A 25734-nucleotide genomic window follows, 5' to 3' on the forward strand; every position below is an offset into this window, starting at 1 on the left:
TGTTGATTTTATTTTTGATACTGAAGTAGAAAGCTATGCATATGAGCTTTATTTGAGTGTTTTATGCATAACACCCTAGTTTTTTTTTTTTTTTTTACTTAAGTAAGAAGTAAGAATTTTGAGGAAAAGCCACCACTACACCACTGGTCTTGGCTTTCCTTTTCATAATTCCAAAACCAAACATTGACTCACCCTAAAACTGACACCATCTCATTTTCAACAAGTTACACAATTTCATAAACACCTCGATGTTGTGGATCTGCCTCTTGAAAATGTAGTCAAACCTCAACATGCTGCATCAAGAGCCCCTTAACGGGTCACACATACCCCCATTCTGCTGTATCTCCTCCACTCTTGACCAAGTGTTATTTTAAACAGAATGCAGAATGCTTCCATTATAGTGAAAGCTCTATTGAGTAAATTGCTTTTGTATTTACAAGTACAAGTAGTGGCACTACACTGTCGGCATGCTTGCTGCTTTTTTTGTAAGTGTTAGTTTGACTGCAGTCAGAAACAATGCTGTCAAATGCACTTTAAAGGGCAAAAAAGTGACATATAGGAGGATGAAGGAACAACAACAGCTTCTCTTTTACCTTAATGAACAGAACCTTGTTAGCCCGTGTAGGAACTGAGTACTTTTTCATGTCGCTAGTTTCGGTTTCTATTTCATGCTCTGTCTTTCTCAGCATACAAAGCACAGAGAAGTGAGATATTGCACTCGACAGGTTAAGGGAACTGCTGTGTTTGTTTTTGATACCACAACTTTGGGTCTATGATAGAAAAGTTGGGTTCATATAGACACCCCCGACCTTACAAGACCAATATCCACTGCGGCACGACCTCCCCTCAGGGAGAGAGCGAACAGGCAGCACTTACCACCCGATAGCACTCAACGAACACATCCTTTAGTCACGCAGTGCCACACACGCACGCACACACACACACACACACACACACACACAGACTTGTGAAAATCCTTGCAGTTTTTCACTGAAATGAAGTACAGCACATGCATGCACAAACACACACACAAAAAATTGAAAAACAGTGTGAGTAAAGGAGCAAACAGCACATTTGTCTTGCACCATCAGCATCAAAATCAGATCTCTTTCTCAAGGTCAAGCTTTCGAGATGTAGGGTTTCCCCTTCGTGCAAACATAGTCACAGGCAAAGACATACTCAAAGAGATAGTTTAAAAAAAAGAGACATACTGATGCAGACACACACACACAAAACTGAGGCCTGCCTGATGTGCTACATGAGCTACAACCATAAGTCATTCTGCCAGCTAGCTGTAGCATGAAGTGTAGACGCCAGTATCCATAACATACATGAATTATTTATGAGTATGGTTTGCACATGCCGATGTATGCAAATGTATACATTAAAAAAGACAGGCTGCACTTCATATGCCTGTTAAGAGGAAGTGTCTGCCTTCTTATCACAGCGCTGTTAAAATAGCAAGGCTGCGGGGCAGAGATCCATCATGTCTTTTAATGGCATGTCTACGCGTGTGTGTCTGTGTGGGGTGAAGGTGTGTGACTGTAACGTCTTGTCTAGGTACGAGTGCTTTCCTGATCGTGCTTGTGCACTTAGCTTTGCTTGCAACTGCAATCAGGACTGTAAGTGGCCCGCAATTTCAAAAAGACAAATTGAAGTGGGGACCGGGAAGGAGGTATAAAGAGATGTAAAAGCCTGTGAAGTTAAAATGGGAGGCATCCATGATGAGCGTCATTTTGATTATTCATGACAATGCAGAGGGAATAGAATCATAATTACCTCCTTGCAATTTCCCCGTAAGAATGAGATACCTCTGTGTTTGTGTGTGTTGAGGCTGCAGCAGACATCAAGGTGGTCATTCTGTTTTTAAAAAAACCCTCACCTTGCAATGGGAATATTTTTACTACCACAGAAGTGCTGCTTATGCGTTTATAAACCCCCCATTGGAACATGTTTGGTTGGTTGCGTTGCGTATGTGTGTGTGTGTTTGTGTGTCGATGTGTCCTGATGAGTCTTTTGAAAAAAAAAATCCAGTCAGACTCAAATTCTCCTTACTTGGCTTGTGCCTGGCACATTGACTGTTTAATTTTGAATCAAGGCAAGTCAAGTTTGTACAGCGGATGTCACATTCAACACCTCCCCACTACAGCAACAGTTCCCGACTTTGCCAAAGCCACTCTGCTGTGAACGCCGGGTAGAAAAAAAGGAGTAAGAAAAAGGGGGAAATAATCTCAGGACAGTTGATTCAGAGATCCTCAGATGATCACAAAATTATTGGTTTCTGCTTGATGTTCATCACAATATGTTGATGATGATGCTTCCAAGACGAAGAGTATCTGGATAGGAAGGATACCAAAGGAAAACAAAGGGTTAATTTGTAACATCTGAATTTAGATTATCAAAATGATTTGTTAAAGTTGTTGAAATGAATACATAATAAATTGTTTGACATTAAACAGCAGGAGGCCTTATTAAAACAAGATTCTTGTGCAAAGCTCCCCTTTCACACTCTTACAGTACATTGAATGCCACAACAACATAATATAGGTGCCCCACTGTGTGCATTGCTTTAAGGCATGATTGTCGTTGTATGAAAGGCAGCATGTGAAAACAAACAAACAAAGCATCGGCTTCACATTGTCACACACACTGGGGCCATAGGCTGTATAAAGAATGGACAGTGAAACATGTTGCCTCAAGTGAAGACAAAAGATTTAATGCTCCCCTACTTGACTGGCTTCAACAAAGGTCATAAACTGCCCATGCCTCCATGTAAACAGATGGGACATGAGTCAAACTACAATTCAAAATACCTGTCAAATATTTGTTTCTCACACCCCTATGTGTCAGGATAGTTTGAATGGCATTTTTCTTTGACAGGTCTCTCTTTTATCACTATTCAATGCCATGGAAAAGGAGTATAATGGCATGATTGACAGCTCTGTTGACAAATGTGGCTCATGTGGCACTGTGTACAGTGGATAAGCAGAGTACTGTAAAAAAAGAAAAAAATCAAACAAACACTAACACAAGAGTCTTTGTACTTCCACGTCCTTGGGTGTCCGACATAATAACCTGTTCTGCTGTGGACTGTACTGACCTGGGGGGGTTACTATGTGTTCTCTTTAGCCCAAGCAGCCTGACATCAATGCTGCTTCTCTTCCAGCTGATCCCTACTGCATGGACTCTGGCTCCAGATGTGCAATATGTCAGCGCCCGTCACAAGGGTGTTTTGGCTTCAACTTCAAACAAAGGGATGCGGGTGCGGCATGTTGTCCATCTGTATACAGTCTGTGATTCAGACACACACAGAGCACTGTTCTGCCCTGCCACTACTGTTGTGTACAGAGACGCAAATTTGCCACTTTTAAACCTCTGCTTCTACCTTCGGTTCTTTTTCAGCAGTGGAATGATTTCACCCCACTATACGGCTCTGAAACATTTACAGTGATGTGCAAGGTGAGGCATAACGGTCTCATCCTAACCAGGCAATGTAAAACAGGCTGGGAGATCAGCCCATTTATGCTAGCTTCCCTCAGTTTGTTCAAATGTTTTTTGACAAGAACAAAATAATTATCTGCAGAGGTCTCCTGCTCATTAAATTATTATTAAATGGATAAAAAAGCACACAGTGACAATCTTTTTTTTTTTTATCTAAGATCCTCTTCAACAAAGTAAGTCAGGAAGTGCTGGGAGCCAGGCTGATTTTAACTTTAGCTTCAGCTTCTCCTCAGTAGCTAGATTTGTTTTAAGTTTTGGATTCCTTCAGTGTTTACTGTTCCTGAGAGATGTAACGTGGGCAGCATTACCGACAGAAGCGTACTCCCATCAGAAACCAATAAATGTGTAATTAAAATCATAAAAGAAGAAGTAAAAGTCAGTGTCTATGTATGCTGTTTGGGATGCACAGGATGTCTGATGATAAGACTCCTACTTGAGCTGCCATTAAAGCAGTATAACTGATTTGGTGCTTACGTATTTTGTCAACTGTTCCCTCAGCTTTGGAGGTTACCTATAGTTCCTTTCAATGGTCCCCACTTTTCTTCCACAGGGTTTCCTTTTTCTCTCTCTTTTATTTTGCTGTCTATCTCAGAAACATGCACTTCCTTAATCTGCAGCTCAAACAATCCTTTGCAGTGGGAGGGATGTACAGCCTCAAACTGCTGACTAGCTGGATTTTGTTGCTGCTCCTGCTTTGTGATTGGCTGTGTGATCTATTCATTGAGAAAAAAATGTCCAAAGGTCATGATCAGTAATGATTGAGTGGCATGACTAGTTCCTGGGGAAAAGGGGATGAAAGAAGATGAAAATGAAGTTTTAACAATTGCTTGAAATAAGTAGATGGGCTTATTAAATGTCTACATGTTAGGAGCCGTGTCATATTCAGGCTCTAATGAATGTACATCAGATAGGTGTGCGTAAGAAAGGACAGTATCAGATCATCCGTGTCCAGAGAAAAGAGAGGTAACAATATATGCCATGACACCCGTGCAAAATTGAAAGGCCTCTTTCAATCTTCCCGTTTCACTTCACGCTCACAAAGCAGCCATCCTGACCTCACAGCGATTGTGTGCTTTATAACAGCCGCTGCGGTGACACGTTTCTGCATTCCAGTGCGTGTGCGTGCGCCTCAGGGACGGCAGGGTGACATACTCGCTCCCCGCGCGCGCGTGTGTGTGTGTGTGTGTGTGTGTGTGGCCGATTGCGGAGCGGGAGCGCCAAGGACAAGCAGTGGAGGGTAGAACGGGTGATTTGTCTCTTAGGATTGAACTCATCTCCCTGGTCTCCCGCAGGCCTCGCGTCCCTCCTTTCTCTCTCTCTCTCTCTCTCGTTCTCTCTCGTTCTCTGTGCTGTCTTGTTTTGAAGGTGAAGAGCATCTCTCTCTGTGTTTGCGCGTATCTGCTTTAACTGATGTAGTTGATCGAGGACATTGCTGCCTTCAGAGACAGATTCAAATATCCGTATGTTACTACACAAAATGTGTACGCTTTTCCCTCTTCTAACATCTTGTGGGGTGATGCTTATGAATATAGTGCTACTTCTTGCTTACATCTTCCTGTTTTGTAGTTTAAAAAATTACTTTTCTAAATATGTTCTTACCATAAGCTCTCTTAATGCCCTCCTCTCCTTAACAGACTATGTTCTTGTGATGTTTTTAATTATTTTCTGTCGGCCAGAATATTTTCCTACACCTGTAAATAAGGAATTTTTAAGCAGATTTAATCAATCAGCAAAGGCGGGGGGTAAAAAGGTAGTGCATTTAGAAAATGACTCATGGACAACTCTTCTCTACTTGTTATCTCTGGTTAGCTAAAAGCAGCTGAACAGTACATTTTCAGCAACAACAAAAAGTAAATCATATATTGTGCACATAAGGCATGAAAAATAGACCTGTGAGATGACTCATATCACCTCACGCTCTAAGTACTGCTACCAAATCACAGCATTGTCCCTCCTGGCTCCCTGTGTAACCATTATTTATGAGCCAGTGGCCAAGTAATCCAAGAAAAAATGTGTCCAGCAGTGTCATCCGCCATCAGCTGCACAGGGACTACTTCCTTTGATGTCTGTAAAAGCTGCCATACCCATCACATTCACAATGGCACTGTGTGTCCTCTAAAATACACAGACCCGAATTCTCTGTAGCCTGCAGAACGCAATATAGACACTGGCAAGATAAACACCTCTCTCATCATATTCTGCTGCCCGTGAGACACTCCTCTGCCAATGATTTTTGAGTTACATTCGGGTGTTTTCAAGGAGGACATGTTGTTATAACCTCCTACTTTGTATTTTGTCTAACCTGTGTGCTCCTATATGTCTGTTATATCAGTTTAATGAGGATGATCTACTGTTAAGTGAGGTCTCACAGATATATCTCCCATTTTCTTTTTTAATACATGTTATAGTTGTATAATGTGGAAAAATGCCACATCAATGCATAGAATTCAGGACCTAAAGGAAGCAGTTTGCGTGCCATTTGTTGTCAGTAATAACGACCATTTATGTTTGAGCAGGCTTTGGTTGCCTAATCAGTGTGGCGAGCAAAAAGAAGCAAATGCTTTGGCCAATTTGCAAAACCAGGGACAGATGGCTTCTCTTTTGATGACAATTTAAATGTTTAATACTTACTCTATACGTAGCTTAAAACAAGGACCAATGCATTTGTGACCCAGATTCTCTTTATCAATAATCCACATGGCCTTGTGACAATCCTGAGGCCAAATTATTTTCAGACAGTAGCCAGTTACATTCCTGCTTCCTTTTCTTTTGTTGTTTTACATCCGTCATTGAGACTTCTGTGAATCTGTTTTCATTTAAAACACCTCGTGTGTCACGATCGGCCCACGCTGACTGCCACATTGTTTTCTGCATGTAATGTTCAGGTCAGAGGGCTGTAGTTTGAATTCTGCGTTCTCTTGTCATGTCAACATTTTTGACTCACCAGTAAGTATATGAGTAGATCTTAGCAGTGATATTACTTTTGACAAACTTGAGTCAGCACGTTGAGTGAACTTTTAAAACTAAGTTGACACAACACATTAACCATAAGAGTAAAATCAAAAAGACTTTGCAGCTGGTTGCTTCTTTTAGAGTTCCATTATATTATGGTAAACGGCAGATATAATAACAGTGAGTAATGGAGACATAAAAAGTGTATAGTCAGTGTTAAAAAGCAATCATCCATTAGTGTTAAAAGCAATATTCCACCAATGTCATCCAACCCCATAGACATGTAGCTTTAAAACTCCAATGTTGTTTTGATTACATAATCTATGCTGTATAGTTCTAAGAGAAACGTAACATTTAGGTACACAAACTCTTGAGTAATAAACGACTGAAGGAACACGACAAGAACCAAAGGCTGAGGACTGAATTTTAATATTCACAAGTAACTTGATTACAGATGTACTCAATTAGGCAAAACCATTACATGTCATCACTTTCTCAAATCGGCACCAGAATATATTGTCTGTTTAACAAATGATCAATATATCCATTTAATGTAGGCCCACAGTACCAGGTGAATGTTGTGTCCAAGCTGTAACGCAGCCAACCACCACTAGCCAGCTCTGTAGCTCCAATGATTGGGTTTGCTCTCCCCTCTCTAATACCTGGATGTAAACCAGCACAGTGGACGGATGGCCTCTCGTCCCTGGTAAACTGGCATTTAACCACTCAACCAGAGCAATGTACTATCACATTCAGCACAGTCATGTGGACATTTACCTGCAGGGGTGCTAGCACTAGCACTGCTAAAGTTAGCCAAACTTGGAAAATACATTTGGCATCGTTTACCTGCGAAGTAACGCAGGTCACCATTCGCCCACACGATTGATGAATTGGTCCATCAGCAACTAAATAGACTACACAACAACATGGCTTTGGAGAGTGTTTAGCCGTGTTAATTAAATTGTGTTTTGTCACTTTAGACTAGTTGACTAGTCTGACTTTAAATGTCTTTTTCATCGACAGGGAAATGACTCAATAGGAACATCCCTAAACTTAACCTACGAGCGTCATGGTTATGATCCAGGGTCTAATACATTTTTTGGTCAATCTAATTTATTATATGTGAATTAGCAGACCCGTTTCTCGTTGAACCATTCCAGATTAACTATCACCTGCTAAATAGACATAACCAAGATCTAATTATTACTTCTTGATTAGATACTGTTCAGTCAATATCCGTTACTCCTTCTGTGCCCCCTCGAGTGAAGCGGCTGATCATTTGACTTGGCTTGCATGTAGCGGTCATTGCATTTAATTGAGAACGCATCATTAGTTTAGGTCATTATATAATAGTTAGTACATGTATAATGTGTAAGAGACTTTAAGACTTCATGGTTTGAATTGTGAAATCAGTGACACTAACTCTAATAGCTTTTTAACAACTTTAAGAAGCTGTTGGAGCTCCAACTTAAGGTTGGCAATAATTTAAAATCCTTAATTGGTGTAAGTGTATGAGTTTGTTCTGAAGGACATGCATGTGCTGGATGTCTTTCAGGAACAACAGCCATTTTCTCCTGGATCAGAAAATGATGTAATCATATTGTCACATCATGTCTGCATTGAGTGGCTGCATGCAAAATCATTCCAAGCCAAAAACCTCTTGAGACTTGTTTTGATTTAAAGGTATTTTATATTGATCGTGTGTTATTTCTTTTTGTATTTGCAGCCAGGAATCTTCATTATTTGTTATATCACAGAGCTGTTCATTTATCAATTTATTCATTCATTCACAGTTAATCCAACTGACTGACTGTTTAAGACAGCAGAGCAATTCTTAGATGTGACAAACTCAACAAGATAAACTCGTATGTGCAACACTGACAAATTGTGCTATTTCCCAGACCTAAGCAACTATGACAGACGATTCTTGAGCTCTTTTCTCAGGTCCCTGCTCCTTCCTTTTCTGCTCTCTTTTTTTTTGTCTTTCTTCCAGTCAAGTTCCTCTCATTTAGCCGTCTGCAAGTCCTGTTAAATGATCAGTAAGCCCACAAGTGAATATATGCAAAGCCTCTTCCACTCCATCAGCTTAGAGAGCAGAAGGTTTAAACACACCTTGCTAAAGTCCCTGTCACACAGAAACAGTAAAGGTTTTTCAAAAAGGAAAGCAAATATATTTCAAAAACAACACATATCCAAACAAACAACAAGTTCTTAGATAGTGCTGCTGGGGTTCTTGCATGCACTGTCTTGGCTCATGCAAACACAGGGATACACTTGTTAAAAATGAAGGCACGTACACACTCCCTCACACCCAGGATGAGTCTGAGCCCTTCCTGTCTTCTAAGACGTGCCTCATCAGATAGGATTCAGTGTGTAAGGTCCAACCAATAAAAAAGCCCAAATATTCTATTAAGTGTAAATCCTCTCCGCTGGTGGAGCTTGTGGAGTCAGATTATGAGTAGACAAACACTGCCAAGCAGTCATTCCCGCACCAGGATCACTGCCAACAAGAAGCCCCACAGATACTGGCATGTCAGCATGGCTGCGTGTGTGCATGTTTGTGTGTTGAGGCAGTAAAGAACCCCAATGTGAACATTAGCAGGCAGGGGGATGAAAAAAACTAAAGCTCTGATACGTGCTGTTCAGGGTAATGGGAGGACTGTGTCAGGGATCTAAGTGGGCTGCAGCTGTTTGTTACACACAACCTGTGTTCTGTGTGTGTGTGTGTGTCCATGGATCGGTGTGCTTTTCTTTTTTGTTGAATCTCTTGACTTGTCTTTGTTAGTGCACAAATGCACCTGTGACCCTGTTAAAAAAAAAGGTTGTTTTTTTTGCATACAAAGTTGCACCAATTTACTTTTAGTTGTCAGTTTTTTTTAGCTGCTTCACTGTGGACTCTGTGTTTATTTAATAATGGTAGCTCTGTAGCTCCTCTGTGTACTGCCAGCACAGACAGCTGCAATGTTTTAGGCAGAACAGACATAGATTTCTATCGCTGACCCTAAGGCTGCTCATTAGAATTCAGCACACCTCTCTCTGATCTCCCTCCACCACCATCCTCCGTACTTTTTCTCTTGCTACCTTCTTTATTCCTCCGCTCTCGCTGTCTACACATCGAGAGAGAATGCTCAGCGCAAAAGGGTGAACTATTGGTCAGCCATCATAACAATGAGTGTGTGAGTTGCATACGCAGCATTTCTCTGACAACTGACACAAAGACAAGCACTGCTACAAGTTGCATGGACGTACACACAGTTACACAGAGTGTGTGTGCAGAATTAGTACACTTACCACATACTTTTGATATTAAAATTGAATTTAAAGGATCCAGTTTGAGAGGTGTTGCGCAAATCGGAGGGAATTATCACTGAACTCAACTGCTGTTAGGGGCTTTTAAACATTTAAAAAACTCTGTACCAATGTACTTCTCAAGAATTGTTTTACATAAAAACAGAGGTAAAAAGACAGTGAATAGTGAATTTAGCTAAAAATCAATGAAGTGGGCTTGTTTGGATGTTTGTCTGCTCCGTTGAGGTTAAAAAGTAAATTCAGCTTTGTTATGTTTTTGTTGGTCTTCTTAGGATGCCATTTGATTTTACAGCGTTAAAACAAGTTTGAAAAAATAGCTTTTTTTTTTTTACTTTTACACATGTTTCGAAAATACAATATCTTAGTCTAAAAAAAGTTAATTCAGCTTTGTAATGTTTTTGTTGGTTTTAGGATGGCATTTGATTTTACAGTGTTAAAACAAGTTTGGAAAAAAAAAGCTTTTTTTACTTTTACACATGTATGGAAAATACAGTATCTTAGTCTATTAAAATTGGATGATGGCCATCAATATAGCCAAATGAATATACAATGTCAGGTTAGACTTTTAAATAAAACAATGAAGTAAGCAATAGTTCATTTGCAACATTAGGTAAGACTTTCCATGATGTAGGCTAGTAGGCTAGCGATGGAATTAGCAAGAAGAAAAAAGGCAAACTCTTGTGCTTGTTTGTCTTTGAGGAAGACGCAGTGCATTTACCTTTTTAAAAAATGCTTTCAACAAACATGTATTATACACATTTTTGAAAACAACAATTGTTTATGTGGTTAATCTGCCAAATAATCATTGTGGTTATGATCAGGCACCAAAACTACTCAGTCAGTATTGGATTTCAGGTTTTTACACAAACTGGTGCCAGTAGTAAACTATTGTTTTGTAACTAAAGTATGTTACAAGTTGAACGTACAATTCACGTGCAGACTTTAGTTTTTTTCCTACCATGTCACCTGACAACTCACCAAATCCAAACCAGAGCAGGACAGTATTCAGAAATGACGCTGGAGGGTATTACAACAGGTAGCTTTATCTGACAACTTGAGAGTGGGAGAGGGAGGGAGGGCTGAATGCTTTGATTCTGTCATGTACATTCACACACTATAGTAAGACGTTTTGACACGATGGAGGAGACAATTCAAATGCATCGTTTGTGTGTGCTTATATGCCCACGTGTGTGCTTTAGCACTGGTGTTATTGTCTCAGGCTAATTGAGCAATTCCACAGTGGGAGCAGCAGGGTTTAAGGTTGTGCTCTCCTGGAGCTGTTAGAAAGCCCCCACTCTCATAATTACTCTGCTTTTATCCGAGTAGCTGCAGCTACTGTAGAGCGACTCCCAGACAAATTCACATTGGAGCTCAAAGCTGCACATATATATATACTGGAGCACATTATGTACAGAAATAATGCTAGCACCCACACTCACCTTCATATGTGAATGCTTGCCTTTACACACGTGCTGTACCAATTCACATTGAAAGACATGCTCTTTTTCATTGTTTTCATTGGGAGTATGAGGACTCTGTGTACTGGGGATCTTACAAAGACATCTCTGAGAAGACACATTGAGCCTGTCATAAACTATTGAATTCAGCGATGTCTTTGTGATGCACACATGCCCGTTCAGATCTGTCTATGTCATAAACGACTTCCGTGTGTAGGTGGTTGTGGTTTATCGGCACCAGTACCATTCAGCTCCTAACAATGTGATGAAATGTTATGCCATTCAAGGGTTTGGCTGTGAAAATATGCTGCACCCAGTTCTTTGATTTTTCACTTATTTAAACAAACAACCAAAACCCTTTTGTGTCCCTGTGCACATTTGCGCATGCATGCATACTAGTGTGTGTTTGTGCCCATGTGCTTGCATGCTTGATTGCACATGTGACTTGAACAAACGCCAACACTGGTGGCCCTGTCTGTTTGTCCCATGCAGACGTTCTGTGAGTGTGTGCCCAGCTCCTCCCAGCTCAAACATCGCTGGTCAGACTCAGAAACTGCCAGGGAGACCCCGGCCAAGGTAAGGCCCTGTCACCACAATGTATCAAACACACACATAGGAAACTATGCATGCATATACATACAAGTTTTCTGAAATTGCATTTCTAATCCGTAATTCATAAGGACGTCTGCAAATAACAAGTATTTTCCCCTTCTCATTCACATTTTTGTCAACCAGAAAAAAGTATGGCTTCGTATGACTTCTGTTTATCATCTTTTGCTGATGACCTTTCCTTCATCGAACAGATCAACTGACTAGCTTTAAATGAGAATGTGTTTTCCCTGGAAAACCTGTCTGTTTATTGCGGGTTAGTTAGTGTTTCAGCAAACTTTAATCAGGATAAAAGTGGCATTAATGAAACTGCCAAAAAGCAGTGTCCTGTAAATCGAATCCCTTTTATGCTTCATTTAGATGCACTATGTCCTCTCAACAACCTCCCTTCCAGTCAAAAAAGAAAAGGCATGAACGGTGATTTCTCACCTGCGGAGGGGATTAGATTTCTTTGCCGACGATTTTCATCCCAATCCGCTTTCTCACTGCTTTGGCGATGGCAGTGCAGAAGATTATTGCATATTACACATTACATTTTGCCACAAGCAGCAGCAATGGCACAACCTCAGCTCGAGCACCCGAATGCATGAGAACTAGACGGGATTAGACCCCTGCGGGTTCATTGAACTGAGCTGAGTGTTCATGACTCGTGATGAAAAGGAAGCGTGATTGCGTGGCAGAATTTTGGGATCAAGCTATGAACTTGACAGAGATGGGAGAATGTTATGCAAGCTGAAGGAGAATTAGGTAGTTGAAGAGAGAATGAAAATGTTGTCTATTCAAGGGGCTGCATTCAAATTAAAGTTTTCCTATGTAGACATCAGTATCATCGGCATATACGTACATACGTAAGTCTATACATATTGGTGTTTGAGAAGGACACAATGAAGTTTGAGTGGAAATAGGCTTGCAAGACTCCTGCTGGTTTACTGCTTATCTAATGAGCAGACAAAGCCTTCCGTCCAGGAACTGCCAATGTGTCTGTGTGGGAGGACGACATCATATTCATAGAGAGGAATTCTCTCTGAGCATCTCCTTTTCTATCTATCAATCAGAATTCCCTGGTCGTCCTCTTGAAGCCCATGGTTTGGCGTGAGTAGAGACAGGAGAGGATGTAAGAGTCGGCCACTAATTACAGAGTGGGCTCCTGCTGCGAGATTGAGAGACTCATTTAAAAAGGGAGAAAAAAAAACTGCGTTAAGAGGTTGCTCGCAGCTCATTCTCAGTGCATTTGAGGGATGGTTTATTCACTAGGGACATGAAGAAGGTTGCTCTTGTCTTTGATTTTCATGACCGTTGGAGACGAAAAAAACTGCAGCAGAGAAACTGTTGCTTTTCACTGTAATGCTGAGTTTTTCCTCCTTCATGCCAGTCTCTCTCACTTTAAGGCAGCCTGAGCCTCTTTCGCTCACCTAACCACACTTAATGAATGTAAGTTTAATACGAAATGTCTCACACATTTTGATATTTCAGTTTAACCCACTTCCCAACTGTTAACATGTAGGAAACAGGCTTTATATAACCTACAGCAGCCGGTCAATAGTGGGTGTTCAAATTCGTTTGGTTTCCCTTTCTGGGTGCTGTTTTGTTGTCATCCTGTTTATACAGTTCACAGTTATGAGAGGGTGACAGCAGTGTGTGCATTTGTTTTGGAATAACCTGCAGCGATTGAGGCCATATCGTTAGCTTGGTTAGAATAACAGGCCAGAAGGCATTTTAAACCTCCCTATTAATTCAAACTTTATCTGGTTCATGGAGGCTACAGTAACTGGCATCGGGCTAGTGTCCTATCATCACACCACATAACGACACAATGGTAGCAGCCCTTGTGTATGCTGGGGCTTTCGCCTCCTGGGTGTACCCTCTCTGTGAACTATTGGCCCACTAAGCTACCTTCTATTCAATGCTTTAAAGGGCTTGCAGAACATGCAGATTGATAATGTTCATGTTGTTGAACTTGGCTGTTTTAGTGAGCCACTTGTTTTTGGGAAATGTCAAGGTGAGAAAAACACTGACTTAAGACTGATCTGAGTTTTATGACCACCCTACACAAAAACAAAAGGGATGACAAGAGCATTGCCAGCAAAACACCATTGGAAAGTTGCCTGCAACAGTGAAATGTCACTTGCTGTATGGTTGGCATTAATCAGAAAAAAAAGTTAACAGCTTGAGGTTTTAAAGGTCAACATCCTGGGACATCATTATGTGCCTGCGACGTTATATTTGCAGAAAGTTTCATTACAAACCTGCTTGCTCCTGTAAGTGAATGTTTCAGTGTGCAAATGTCTGTCAGCTCTTCTTGTGTCACACTGTCAGCATAACCTGGGCCATCGTATATCTCCTCCACGTTAAGTTAACAATCAGTATGCTAGCAATGAATATTTAGTGCTGGGCCCATGATGGCCTCGTCTCATGTCTTGGCCCGCTGGCTATGTAGCGCAGTGAAACTGTTCTAATGTTACTACGCAGCCATTCTGCAGTGTGAGGCCATTATACACATTATGTGCTGCACAGACGCTCTAACACACACACACACCCACACACACGCACATGCACACACACCCAAGCCCAGTCACACAGTAACAATCACTCAGCTAGACCTGCACTTCAACAGAGAAACACAAAGGGAGGGAAAGACACACAAAAACTGTTTTGACATGCATAGAGACACTTCTTAGTGCAGTCAGGGTCTACATGTTGAGTATAAGCAAGAAGACAAAAAATATTCTGTGCGGCAATACTTCCCTGAAGCTCTTTTTTTGTGATGCTGTGTTTGGGTGAGAAAAACATCAGGAAGTGTGAAGGTTCTAACTTTTTTTTTTTCATGTGCAATATGTGCATCTGCTTGCCTGTTGATATCTGTTGCAAGTTTTTTGAACGAACTGTGCACATTGTGTGTGTGTGTGTGCATGCATGTGCATAAGCCTCACAGATTTCAGAGGCATTTGTAAATGTTGTGTATCTTTTGTCTGCATGAATTATAATGTCCGTTTGTGTGGCTTCTGGCCCTTAAGGACAAATAGAGCCTAGGGGCAGATGCAGTCAGTGCTTCTGAACATTCCAGCAGTGTTCAAAAATCAGTATCCACAGTAAAGTTGGCTCCCACAGAAAAAAGCAATGCATGTATTTAATAAAAAGTTATATAAATGAAACACATAGGGCGAGATCCACTAAGAAATGATTGCACCCACTAATAGCAGCATGGATTGCGCAGAAATAGCCCCCGCAATCTGCCCAGTTTTAGTTCCGTAACAACAAAATAATTTGCACCATTGATATGCCGGCGCTAACATGCCCACAAAGTTGTCCTGTTCTGTTAACTTTGCTCCAGTTTTGCAACAGACTTTAACAGATAATTGATTTTAAAGTCATAAAGAGTGGAAAGTTTCCGTGTGACATCTCTTAAAAATACCGCGCCACATTTATCACTAGCCTAGTGCAAAGTGGCATCCTTTTGGGTTTATTTGAATAAGCTGAGAGAGAAGAAATAGAGTGGAGGAGACATTTGCACTGATTTAATACACAGGTCTAATGGTGTTAAATAGAAAAACCGAAAACTGTCTATGGCAATTAGTGCTGGTCTTAAGATAAGATGGTATTTGCAACGAGGCTTCTTTGCATAGGAAGGGGGCAATTTTAAATATTCTCTAATTTACATGGATGCAAATGAGAAAGGCGCACCCAGGACGCTGTCTGCGTGGCAGTGCTGTTTGCGGGCAGTTTGCACACATTTCACCCTTTGCACAGGTTTAGCGCCCACAAAATCACCTTATGTAGATCTGGCCCTTACTGTGTTCACTATGGTGAAAAAACTCAGACACCAAAAAGATCATATAGAAATATATTTTTTACTTAATGTCAAACAGGATCCCTGACGTATGCTAACTGTCAATAAAAGCATCCTCAGAAACCTGTGGGAAATGGAAAACAAATATGACAGTTCACTTATATTAAGCTTTTTAAATGAAATGATCAACCTCTGTGCATTTTCCTATCCACAAAGTCCATGTTTGCTTATTAGTCACAGCTATTATAACTTATGTTTGTGAAGCAAGGCTGTGTAGACATACAATATGGACTCAACAGGCCTAGTAAGCATTTAACTCATTGGCTGCAGGCCCCATATGTGTTCACCCATGCAGACTCTTAATGATGCCGGGGGGGGTACAAATGGGACCCGATTGAGAAAACTAACCTCAGGCTCCTCATGAAGTCCTTTCATGTGCATTTCCTTGGGCTCATGATTGGACCACAGAGAGCCCTGCAAATCGTACCCCTGTTAGCGCAAAGAGGCCAACTCTATGTGGGCTTATGATTGGGACCACCATTTGGTCTTACTCAGTGTTGCCAATGCTGACTGGTCATCCATAGATACCACATTTCATCCCCTTTCAGGACAAGTTGTCAAGAAGTTACAGCTTTATTTTATCACTCCTACCTAAGGGCTGTGGGTAAACACTGAGGATGGGTCTATTTCCTGGACAACACAATTGATTTCCTTCACATTAAAGAAATCGTAAACCTCCCTCGTAAAGCAGACCATTAGCTGTCTATTAGAGTTCTTCACTGTGCTCGTACAGCCAATTTACATATTAATGAGCCCACACTCACACACATTTCTCACATACAAACACACCTGCCCACATATTATCACAGAGAAAACGTCCTTCAGTGCAGATAAAAAATATCTAGTGAAGGATTGGTTGCTGATTCATTTGGAGGAAGATATGGGGGAGCTTAGTATTGTTAATCATGCATAGGTGGGCCATATTGCTCTCTTTTTCCCATTGCTGAATCTCTTGCCCTGAGTGGAAAACTGGAGCCTGATCATAAAGGGCTTTCATACAGCTATTTCTAGTCCTGTCATTGGAGACTTTTTTTAATGGTTGCACTAGTGGTAGGGAAGCCTTTTTCCGATAAGAGGGTTATATTTCTGTTCATTTATAAACAACCTTGTCACTGTATGAGCCACTTTAGCTTTACTTTATTTTCCAGTATCAAACTGTTTCAGGTTTTTAATGCTCTTCTATAGTCTCAGAAATTGAAAATCTGAGCATTGGTGCCTTGACCATGAGTTTTCAAAAAGTCTTACTGCACCAAAATTTACAGTGGTTTGATAGAAAAAGTTATTTTGCTTTCCTAGAAGACTGGCAGTTGAAAGAATCTACATTATGTTCCATCGTAAATCATTCACAACTACATTTCGACAGATGGGAATATGGTTATATCTCTGAGTAAAGAGCATCTGGCATTCAAAAAAAATATCCCTCATGATGGATGAAAACCATTTTTCTTCTTATAAAGCTGTAATTCTGGGTTATCTAGCAACTGCGATACTAACTGATACTTTTTCTCTCTTTCCATATCATCTCCCCCATCTCTTTTTCCTTCCACAGAGGATGAGCTGCAGCTACCTGCTCTGCACCATCCTGCTTTTTGTGGCTGTATTGCTCGCTGTCACCGTAACCGGCACCATCCTTTTCATGAATCACTACCAGGCCCCACCCATGTCCGACGGCCTGCCCCACATCTCCACTAATCAGGATGAAGCAAATGCCCTGGTCACCGTGGAGAGAGGCGACGGCTCTCGTATCAACATCTTCATTGACCCCAACTGCCCCGACTACAACAGTAACTTTTTGCGCCTGGAGGGAGTGCAGACTTCGCTGCTGCACTCGCTCACCGACCACGACTCTGACCTGAAGTCAGTGAAAGGTCAGGACCGGGCTCTTCTCGTCAGTCTGGCTGAGGAGGTGGCCAAACTGTCGGCCCACGCGGGGCAGCTGAAAATGGACTATGAGTCCTTACGGAGGGGACAGGGCAGCCTGGGGCAAGACCTGAACACGTTACAGACGGAACAGGGACGCCTCATACAGGTGAGACTCACACTCACAGTACAAGACACTGATGACCTGCAACTGTGTTTTAAAAAATTGCAGCAACTATTTTAACTTCATTATTTGATTCCATCGGTGAGAAATAGATATAAACATATACAAACCCTTACATGATCAAGGTCTTAAAGACTAACGCTGGTTACAGAGGCAAATGATGAAAAATATTACATGAAAATTACAACAACTTTTTGCAATTTTGCAATGGTTGCGAAGACTGTCTTTCCAATTATAAGTAAACATGTTGTAGCATGCAATAGTACATTGTAATCAGTATCATAAAAATACTACTGCCTAACTTGGTTTAAATTGTATTTATCATTATTGGTGTAACATATGTTGTTTATGTGATATTGTTTACACTCCAATGTTTGAATATTGCTCCGTAATCCAAAAATCCCAAACTTACAAAAGTACTTTCATACAAGACCAAAAGTAAAAGCATAGGAACAAATAGGGTTGGTATTTTTCTAATTCTCTAAAATGTTAAATGGACTGATTTTGAAGTAGTTATAGCACCCATAATCTTCATGAATGATTCTCAGTTGAATGTCATATCAAACTGTGTCTTGAAAAATAGAAAATGTGTTTTTCATTACAATGTATCTTTTAAGTGATCTGATTGGTTGAGTAGTCACAGCAGAAGAACTGAATCCAGTATGCACAAAGTCATGACTGTAAGTACTGTCCATCAGCGCTCGAGGACTGGATTGTGAAACACCTATCAATACCTATTGACTGTGACGCACGACAGCTCATTATACCTAAGGGTTTACTGTCAGTTGTTCTTATTCAGTCACTTACTTTCCCCGACTGCACAATCAAAACACCATCATTCACTAATCCAAAGCCAATTGGACCATATGAATTTCTGTTTACACTCTACAAGCCCTGTAATGGCTTGATAACAGCACAACTACGGCTCATGTTACGCCGAGTCTGTGGCGTTTGAAGATGAGGTCACAGGGGAAGAAATGCCCATCATGATTCTAAAAACAGAACAACTTGCACATTAAATCAAAAAGATAACATCATTTTTCCCTGGATTTGTAAGACAGACATACCATTGGATGAAAAAAGAATTAGACTCGCTTTGGTATTCACTGTCCACATTGATTTATTGACAATGCATTTCCTAAATGTGCGTAGAAATTCTTCACACTACATGCTCTTTTAATTTAAGCCCATCAGGCTCAGCCTCTCTGTTCTGTAGTAAATAGATTTCATAGCTGCCAGCCACATAGATCCAACAACTGAATGATTTCTGTTTCTGCCAATCCTTTCTCGAAGACAGACCTCTTTAGCTCAGGTTCAAAATTGTTTAGAAATCACTCACCGGATTGGCCTACTCTGCCGGGTAAGAAACAGTGTGTGCTGATTGGTGGCACATTGGAGGCGTGAAGGAGGATGGTTCCTTTACTGCTGTAATGTGGTGTATAGGTGGCACAGTGCAGTGGGCACTGAGGCTAAGTGGAGCGGATACTGGCACTCCAGACACTCCAGTTGATTGATTTCCTCTTTGAAGGCAGGGCATGCAGTGTGCACATCCGCTGTTTCTGCGTGACACCATGGTGTGACTGTGTGATCTATTGGCCACCTGTGGCCAGGACTTCTGATTTATTCGATGACACAGAGCTGACTGTGCCAGTGTTAGTAATGGCTCAGTGTGCACCGCAGCCCCCCTGAAGAACAGTTTCAACCTTCTATATAAAGAGAAACCCTTCAAATGCCCCTGAGGAGATAAGCAGGGAAACCTGATTGCAGTAGGTTTAGGACCACTGTGTTTTGATTTTTTCTCAAAGTGACATTTTCATTTTTCACAGTTTCTGCTCTCAACTCCAAATAGAAAGGTACACCAAATTGAACACATTTGTGTACAAATAGATCACATTGATGAAAAGGCCAGTATAATATAGAAATATAACAATACATTTAACTGTTGGTTAGGCTTCAGAGTGACAAGTGTGACAAGTGCTTGCTCTAAGTCAGAACTCCCTTGAACAAGCAGTATTACTTTTATTTCCAATTTCTTTCCTTGATTAGAACCCCAAAACATAGCCGTACTGATCAAGCAGTCACATTTGGTTTTCTGTCAGTCCATCTTATCAATTTCTTCAGTACACAACACAAAATTTAAAACATTCATCTGTAAATATGTTTACGCAAAAGCGCAAAGCGCAAGTTTAACATTTTTGTTGTCTTGTGTTCTGCCACATTTCAAGTGACTTTGGTGTTCTTGTATTAAAGTGGTTAAAGTGCTTAATATTTTCCTAAATATTTTTTCTATGGTGGCTGCATGGTAGTTCTCTGGATAGCACTGTTGTCTCACAGCAAGAGGATTCCTGTTTGGATCTATGGCAGGACAGGGGTCCTTCTGTGTGATGTTTGCATGTTGTCAGTGGGGTTCCCGTGGGTCCAAAGATATGCTTGTTAGGACTCTAAATTGTCCGTTAATGTGAGTGTAAATGGTTGTTTGACTCTATATGTCCCTGTAAATGATACACCACCTCCAGGGTGCCCAGCCCCCTGTGACACCAAATGAGCTAAGTGGTTAAAGTGGATCATGGAGGGATGGATATGTCCTATATAGTGGGCATTTTTCTTCCTCCAGTTTCCCAAGAATTTCAGTGGTCCAAGATTAGAACCCTGGGGGACTCCCAAAACCTTTACGTCATTAGATTCACATCTAGTAGTTATGGTTCAGAATTATTGTAAACCACATATTTCTGCAAACGTATCAAGTAGTCAGAGGTCTACAGTTCCAAAAATGCAGGAACCCTTTAAATGGCACTTAAAGTTGACAGATTAGATCAGATCCAGGAGGACAACAAATGTTGTAATTCAAAATTTAAGCAAAATCCTCACCCAATATCAAAAGCAGCTTAACATTTTAACTGCACTCTTGGTTTTACCCTCAAATCTTGTGAAGTGCTTTCATTACAGTCTTGTCAGTGGCTCTTAGTTAGCTCTTTCCACTTATCTTTCTTAAAGTAACAAGTGCAAACTGCTGTCAGTGATATGAATAACATTAAAAGTTGTTAAACAAATATTTAACCTGCCAGCAGTGACAGCGGTGTACAGAGGCAATGTAGGCAACCATGTCTTATGCCCACCAGCTGGGGTGAGCGTGGAGGTGTTAAGACCTGATCTCATGCAGCCCTTCAGCATCGATAAACCAGTGGAAAGATGAGATTTTCCATAGCATCAGTCCATCTGAGATAAAATGTAGTGTACATAATTATCCAACTTGGCATTCAGTTTCCCACAATGTCTGAATGCAAAAAGAGTACAAGGAGGTAAAGGCTGCGAGGAAGAGCATGACTCACTGATTTCCATGAACTGCAGGTCACAGTTTAAACCCAAGGATGTGCCAGCAGAATATTAAGGAATTGGACAAGTGACACCCACAGCCTCTGCTAAGGCTCTACAAAAACCTCTGCTTTTCTGAAGTATGGAGCAGTATTGCCTCAAGATGTTCGCTGTGGTCGACACAGTCCTTTGAGGACTTGAAAAAGAAAAATTTGCAGAGTGCTTGTTGCAGCAATTGAGCCCTGGGTGTGATACAAATAACTTCAAAACCTCCGAGTGAAAGAATAATGATAAAAGTCACATTAAATATGGAAAACTAATTCAATTAAGGAAATGCGTATATCTTCAAAGGTACAGTAATTCAAAGGAATAAAGAATATCAGTGTTTTGGAGGCTTCAAACAACTGATAATAGGACGCTGAAGAACAATGCAAATGCAAATATAGTGAATACCACATTTAAAGGGGATACAAACTTATAAATAGACTTAGCCTGTTATCTGCTAATTACAGAAGACATTGAAGAGGACTTTTTGCGTACAACATGAACAATTTACTTTTTAAAGATTGCTAATGAGTCACTGCAAAATACATGGTGGAAATATATGATGTATCGCAAAACAAAATATGTAAAAAGTTTGACAGCAAATCGGAATCAAGTATGAGGACAGCTGACATATGGCCATTAACAGCACACAAACACTAAAGGGCCATCTCGCTGCTAAATTCCATTAGTCATGATTTAATTGCACAGCTGCATCAGCCGGCTGCAGGAAACCACACATGGACAAAATGAAAATCCCGATTGAGGATCCGAAACTCTGTGTATGATATGAGCGAGGGTTGCTCTGAAAACATTCTGTCCATCATCTTTTATTCAGTGTTTTTCTGCTTCAGATGGCTCTTGTACATATTATATCCGGCTGTTTAATCAGAAGGATACAGTAGGTTAAGGGATCATTTATATGGAAGTTTTTGTACAGTAAATTAGGTCAAGTGTTTATTGATTGTCAGTTAAAGTTCATCTTAGTATCTTTTTATGCTAGGGGATCTTAAGTTTGTGAATGGAGAGTATGCAAATTCTATGTGCCGTTGATCCAGATTAGAAGTTTACTTTCTGGATGTCAAATCTGCATTTTTCTAATATAAAAAGCTTCATTCTGCTGCAGCTTAAAAGCATCAGAAAACCAAACACAGGGAAAACAATTATCTCCCCCCCGCCCTCCTCCCCCCAGATGCTCCCGAGGGGGAGAAAGAGAAGGTGGTGGAGTCAGATGAAGATGTGCATCTGCATCACAGCTGTCAAAACATGAAAGAATGCCGAGGAGTACTCTAAAACGCAGGATGTGGGAACATGGAGCAGAGAGGTGGCTGGGAGCTACACGGCTGGCACAGAACAACACGGAAACAAAAGCTGAGGTTAACAGTCAGGTCGACTATACCCTGTGGACATCTTATGCTGATATTAACATCATGATTTTTTTTTTCTAACCAAGCATCTGGCACAATTTATTTCTCTCTTTATTGCACTTGTCGGGCATAGCAAGTTTAAATATTTTCATGAGCTTGTAATTATTTCAAAACATTGATTATTTATTTAATCTATGCAGAACAGTGGCGCAGTTGTTAGTGATGATGTCTCACAGTGCGGAGGTTCCTGGTCAGAATCCCTTAGGGACAGGGCCTCTCTGTGTGGAGTTTGCATGTTCTCCCTGTGGGGTGGAGGTATCTCTCCGGGTTCTTCTCCGGCTTCCTCCCACAGTCCAAAGACATGTTCGTTAGGTCAATCTTAATTTCCCACAGGTGTGAATGTGAGTGTGGCTGTTTGTTTGTCTGCCAGCCGTGTGATTGACTGGCAAACAGTTCAGGGTGTACCCCACCTGTCGCCCAATGACAGCTGGGATCGGCTCCAGCCCCCCCGTGAACCCTGAAAAGCTTTATAGATAATAGATGGATAGATAGTTAGTCCATGAAATACCAAATCCGGTAATCTATACCAGATCACTATTTCCAGAGCATTAATGACGTATTTCATTGTCTTGTCCGATAACAAAACCCTCAGGATACTAAATTTACATTTACAAGACAGATTGAATTTTCTAGTGATGGACAAATTGATCAATTGTTTATAAAAAACCTTCCAGCCACATCCTTTTCTACAACTTTTACAGTGAAGTTAAAGCTAATTCTGAAGTGAGACAAATACCATTTAGCATGTTTACAAGACCTCTTTTTACTGATTAGTTCTGTTCCAGCAGAATTCCAAACAGTAATGTTTGAAGTTTTTCCTCCTTACATTTCAAACCAACTGCTTACTTTGAGTTTTCAAGCGAAGTTCTGGAAAAGTACAAATGTGCTTCAGGGTTTGAATTACTTTCATCTTGTAAAGGGTGACACTGGTCAAGAAAAAAAAAAAAACACGACACAGGGAGGCCTTTTGGTTGCTCTTCTCACTTCTCTCTTCTCTCTTCTCTCTTCTCCTTCCTTTGGGCTCCACTTGGCTGGACAGCCGCCGTCTGTGAGGGGAAGATGTCGCATTAAGCAGATGGCAGAAGCAAATGGCTTCAATTTTTTTTCTTTTACATTCTAGTTCCAGTCTAGCAACTTTTCTTTGCTCTGACTTGTGACTCTTTACCACGCAGGGAATATGTCTTTACCTTATGGAACAGCTTATCAAGGCCAAACAAAATCACACATTTGTTGTGGTTTCAATCAAAATGAGTCAATATTCAATGAAAACACACTCTCAGTTTCAACACCTCAAGTTAGCCAGCAGAGTCAGCGGCCATCATCTGCAAAGTCTGAAGAACAAGGTACCACTCTTGTGTCAGGTTAGGACAAGCAGCACTCTGCAGTCAAGTTGATATCAACAGCAATGCAACGCCATGTCCCATCTGTTCACTTAGGGGGGGGGGGGGGGGGGGGGGGGCTGGGTTGTTTCTGATTTGTTTTGTCCAATTTTTTTTTATTACATCAGTCACCACCAAGCTGAAGTTAAACCACGATCACAACAAAAAAACTTTAAATAGATGGAACATCTTTTCAAACTCAACTCTTTAATGAGTCTGCCGAAGGAGAACGCCCAGATTAGTTTGTGGTTAAAGCTCCACGCGCAGAACCAGTCTCTTTGTGTTAAGTGCTGTGGTGTGACTGATTCTGTGAGCCAATAGAGAGGCTGTCTAATGAGAGCTAATTACATCATGATCCTAATTAGTGTGTCAGTCAAGGCTCAAAATTAAGACTGCAGACACTCCTCTGCCTTTGTCTTTCCCATTAAGCACACACACACACGCGCACACACACACACACACACACACACACACACACAAACAAACAAACAGCCTACCCCTCAATGAAATTACAACTCTGAAAGTCGTGTCAAATTTGCACACAAAGAATCAAGTTACATTAATTAATTAAATAAATTAAAAAATGGTGCCCTTTTGAATAACACCCTCACAAATCCAGTTTCCAGTTTTCCATGCATGGGTGTGCGTGTGATTTTTCTTTGTTCTTGAATGTTGCCTTGTGTGTAAATGTGTTGTTTATGTCCATGTGTGTGGGTTAAAGCCCCAGTGCCTGTGTAATATGATTGCAGTGCAGCTTGCTGTGCCCCAGAGGTGTGTTGCATACTTATTGAGGCCAGGATATGACCACCGGGGTTTCTGTCTAATGCAGTTTTACCACCTGAATATAGCTGCAGAGCTACCTTTGATAGAAGACTCCGAACCTGGTATGACTTTGAGCACGGTGGGTTATAGTGTGTGTGCGTATATATGTGTGTGTATCTGTGTGAGTGTGCGTGTGCATGTGTGTGTGTCTGTCGAGGAAGATGAAAGAACCGGAATGAGAGAGGTTGTGTGAGCTGGAATATTCGTCATCCCTGCAAACGTGCAGTGTGTGTAAACATATGGGGACCCAACACCTGGCTGTGCATAGGTGTAGGCCATCCAAAGGGCATTATGGGGAAATAACCTCTGCAATGAACAGGGGCTGCGAGAAAGAGAGTGACCACAGCAGATCAGAGAGGTTACCCTGCTCTCTGCCAGTCCAGGCGCTCACATTCATCACCAGCTTTCCCACTGGGCTTCTTGTGTTTCACAGCCCTTACCAGGGTGCATTATGGGCTAGGGAACCATGTGGTGCCTTTGCTACATAGAGTGGTCTTTGCCCCTCTGTTCTTCCAAGGATCCCGAAAGGACTCAGTTTGACCAGAGCTTATATACGTTATGTTGTAGCCAATTATCCTACATATTATAGAATAGAATACTATAGAATACCATAGAATCAAATTAGACTGATTTTCTTCAACTATTTTTTGGAGTCGTGCTATTTAGAATTCTGTGAAAACTGTCCTTTGTGGAGTGTTCAAGGATGCTCCGACGTCTAACCACAAACTGTAAAACTTGGAATTAAAACCAGCAGACATTCATTATGCAATAAATGGACGCTGAGAAAAGATGAAGTGGATGAGGTCATGTAGAAAGTTATTATGATTACATATCATACTAAAAAATGTCAGAGAGTGGATCATCCTTGAACACTTTTAAGGGGAGACTATAACCCTTATAGCTGGTACATTAGGACAGAAAATCCAAGTCTGGTAGGCTACTTATCTTTATAATCGTGTGGACAATAAAAAAAAGGGAAAATGTTACTTGACATGTACTTGAGATTTGATTCTGCATTTGAATCGTTGGCATG

General features: G+C 41.0%; 1 protein-coding gene across 2 annotated transcripts in view; it reads left to right on the forward strand.

Moving 5' to 3' along the window:
* Positions 1-25734, forward strand: part of fibcd1b (fibrinogen C domain containing 1b) — a 120966-nt gene that overhangs the window by 20931 nt on the left and 74301 nt on the right. Inside the window, exons 2-3 of one of the 2 annotated variants that reach the window (XM_061061359.1) lie at positions 11712-11795; positions 17225-17704. In XM_061061359.1, coding sequence (XP_060917342.1) covers positions 11712-11795; positions 17225-17704 — 564 coding nt within the window. The remainder of the gene's footprint in view (positions 1-11711; positions 11796-17224; positions 17705-25734) is intronic. The other variant, XM_061061360.1, reaches the window with a different exon arrangement.

The sequence above is a fragment of the Labrus mixtus genome, chromosome 17, assembly GCF_963584025.1.
Source record: "Labrus mixtus chromosome 17, fLabMix1.1, whole genome shotgun sequence".
In the NCBI taxonomy this organism is placed as follows: domain Eukaryota; kingdom Metazoa; phylum Chordata; class Actinopteri; order Labriformes; family Labridae; genus Labrus; species Labrus mixtus.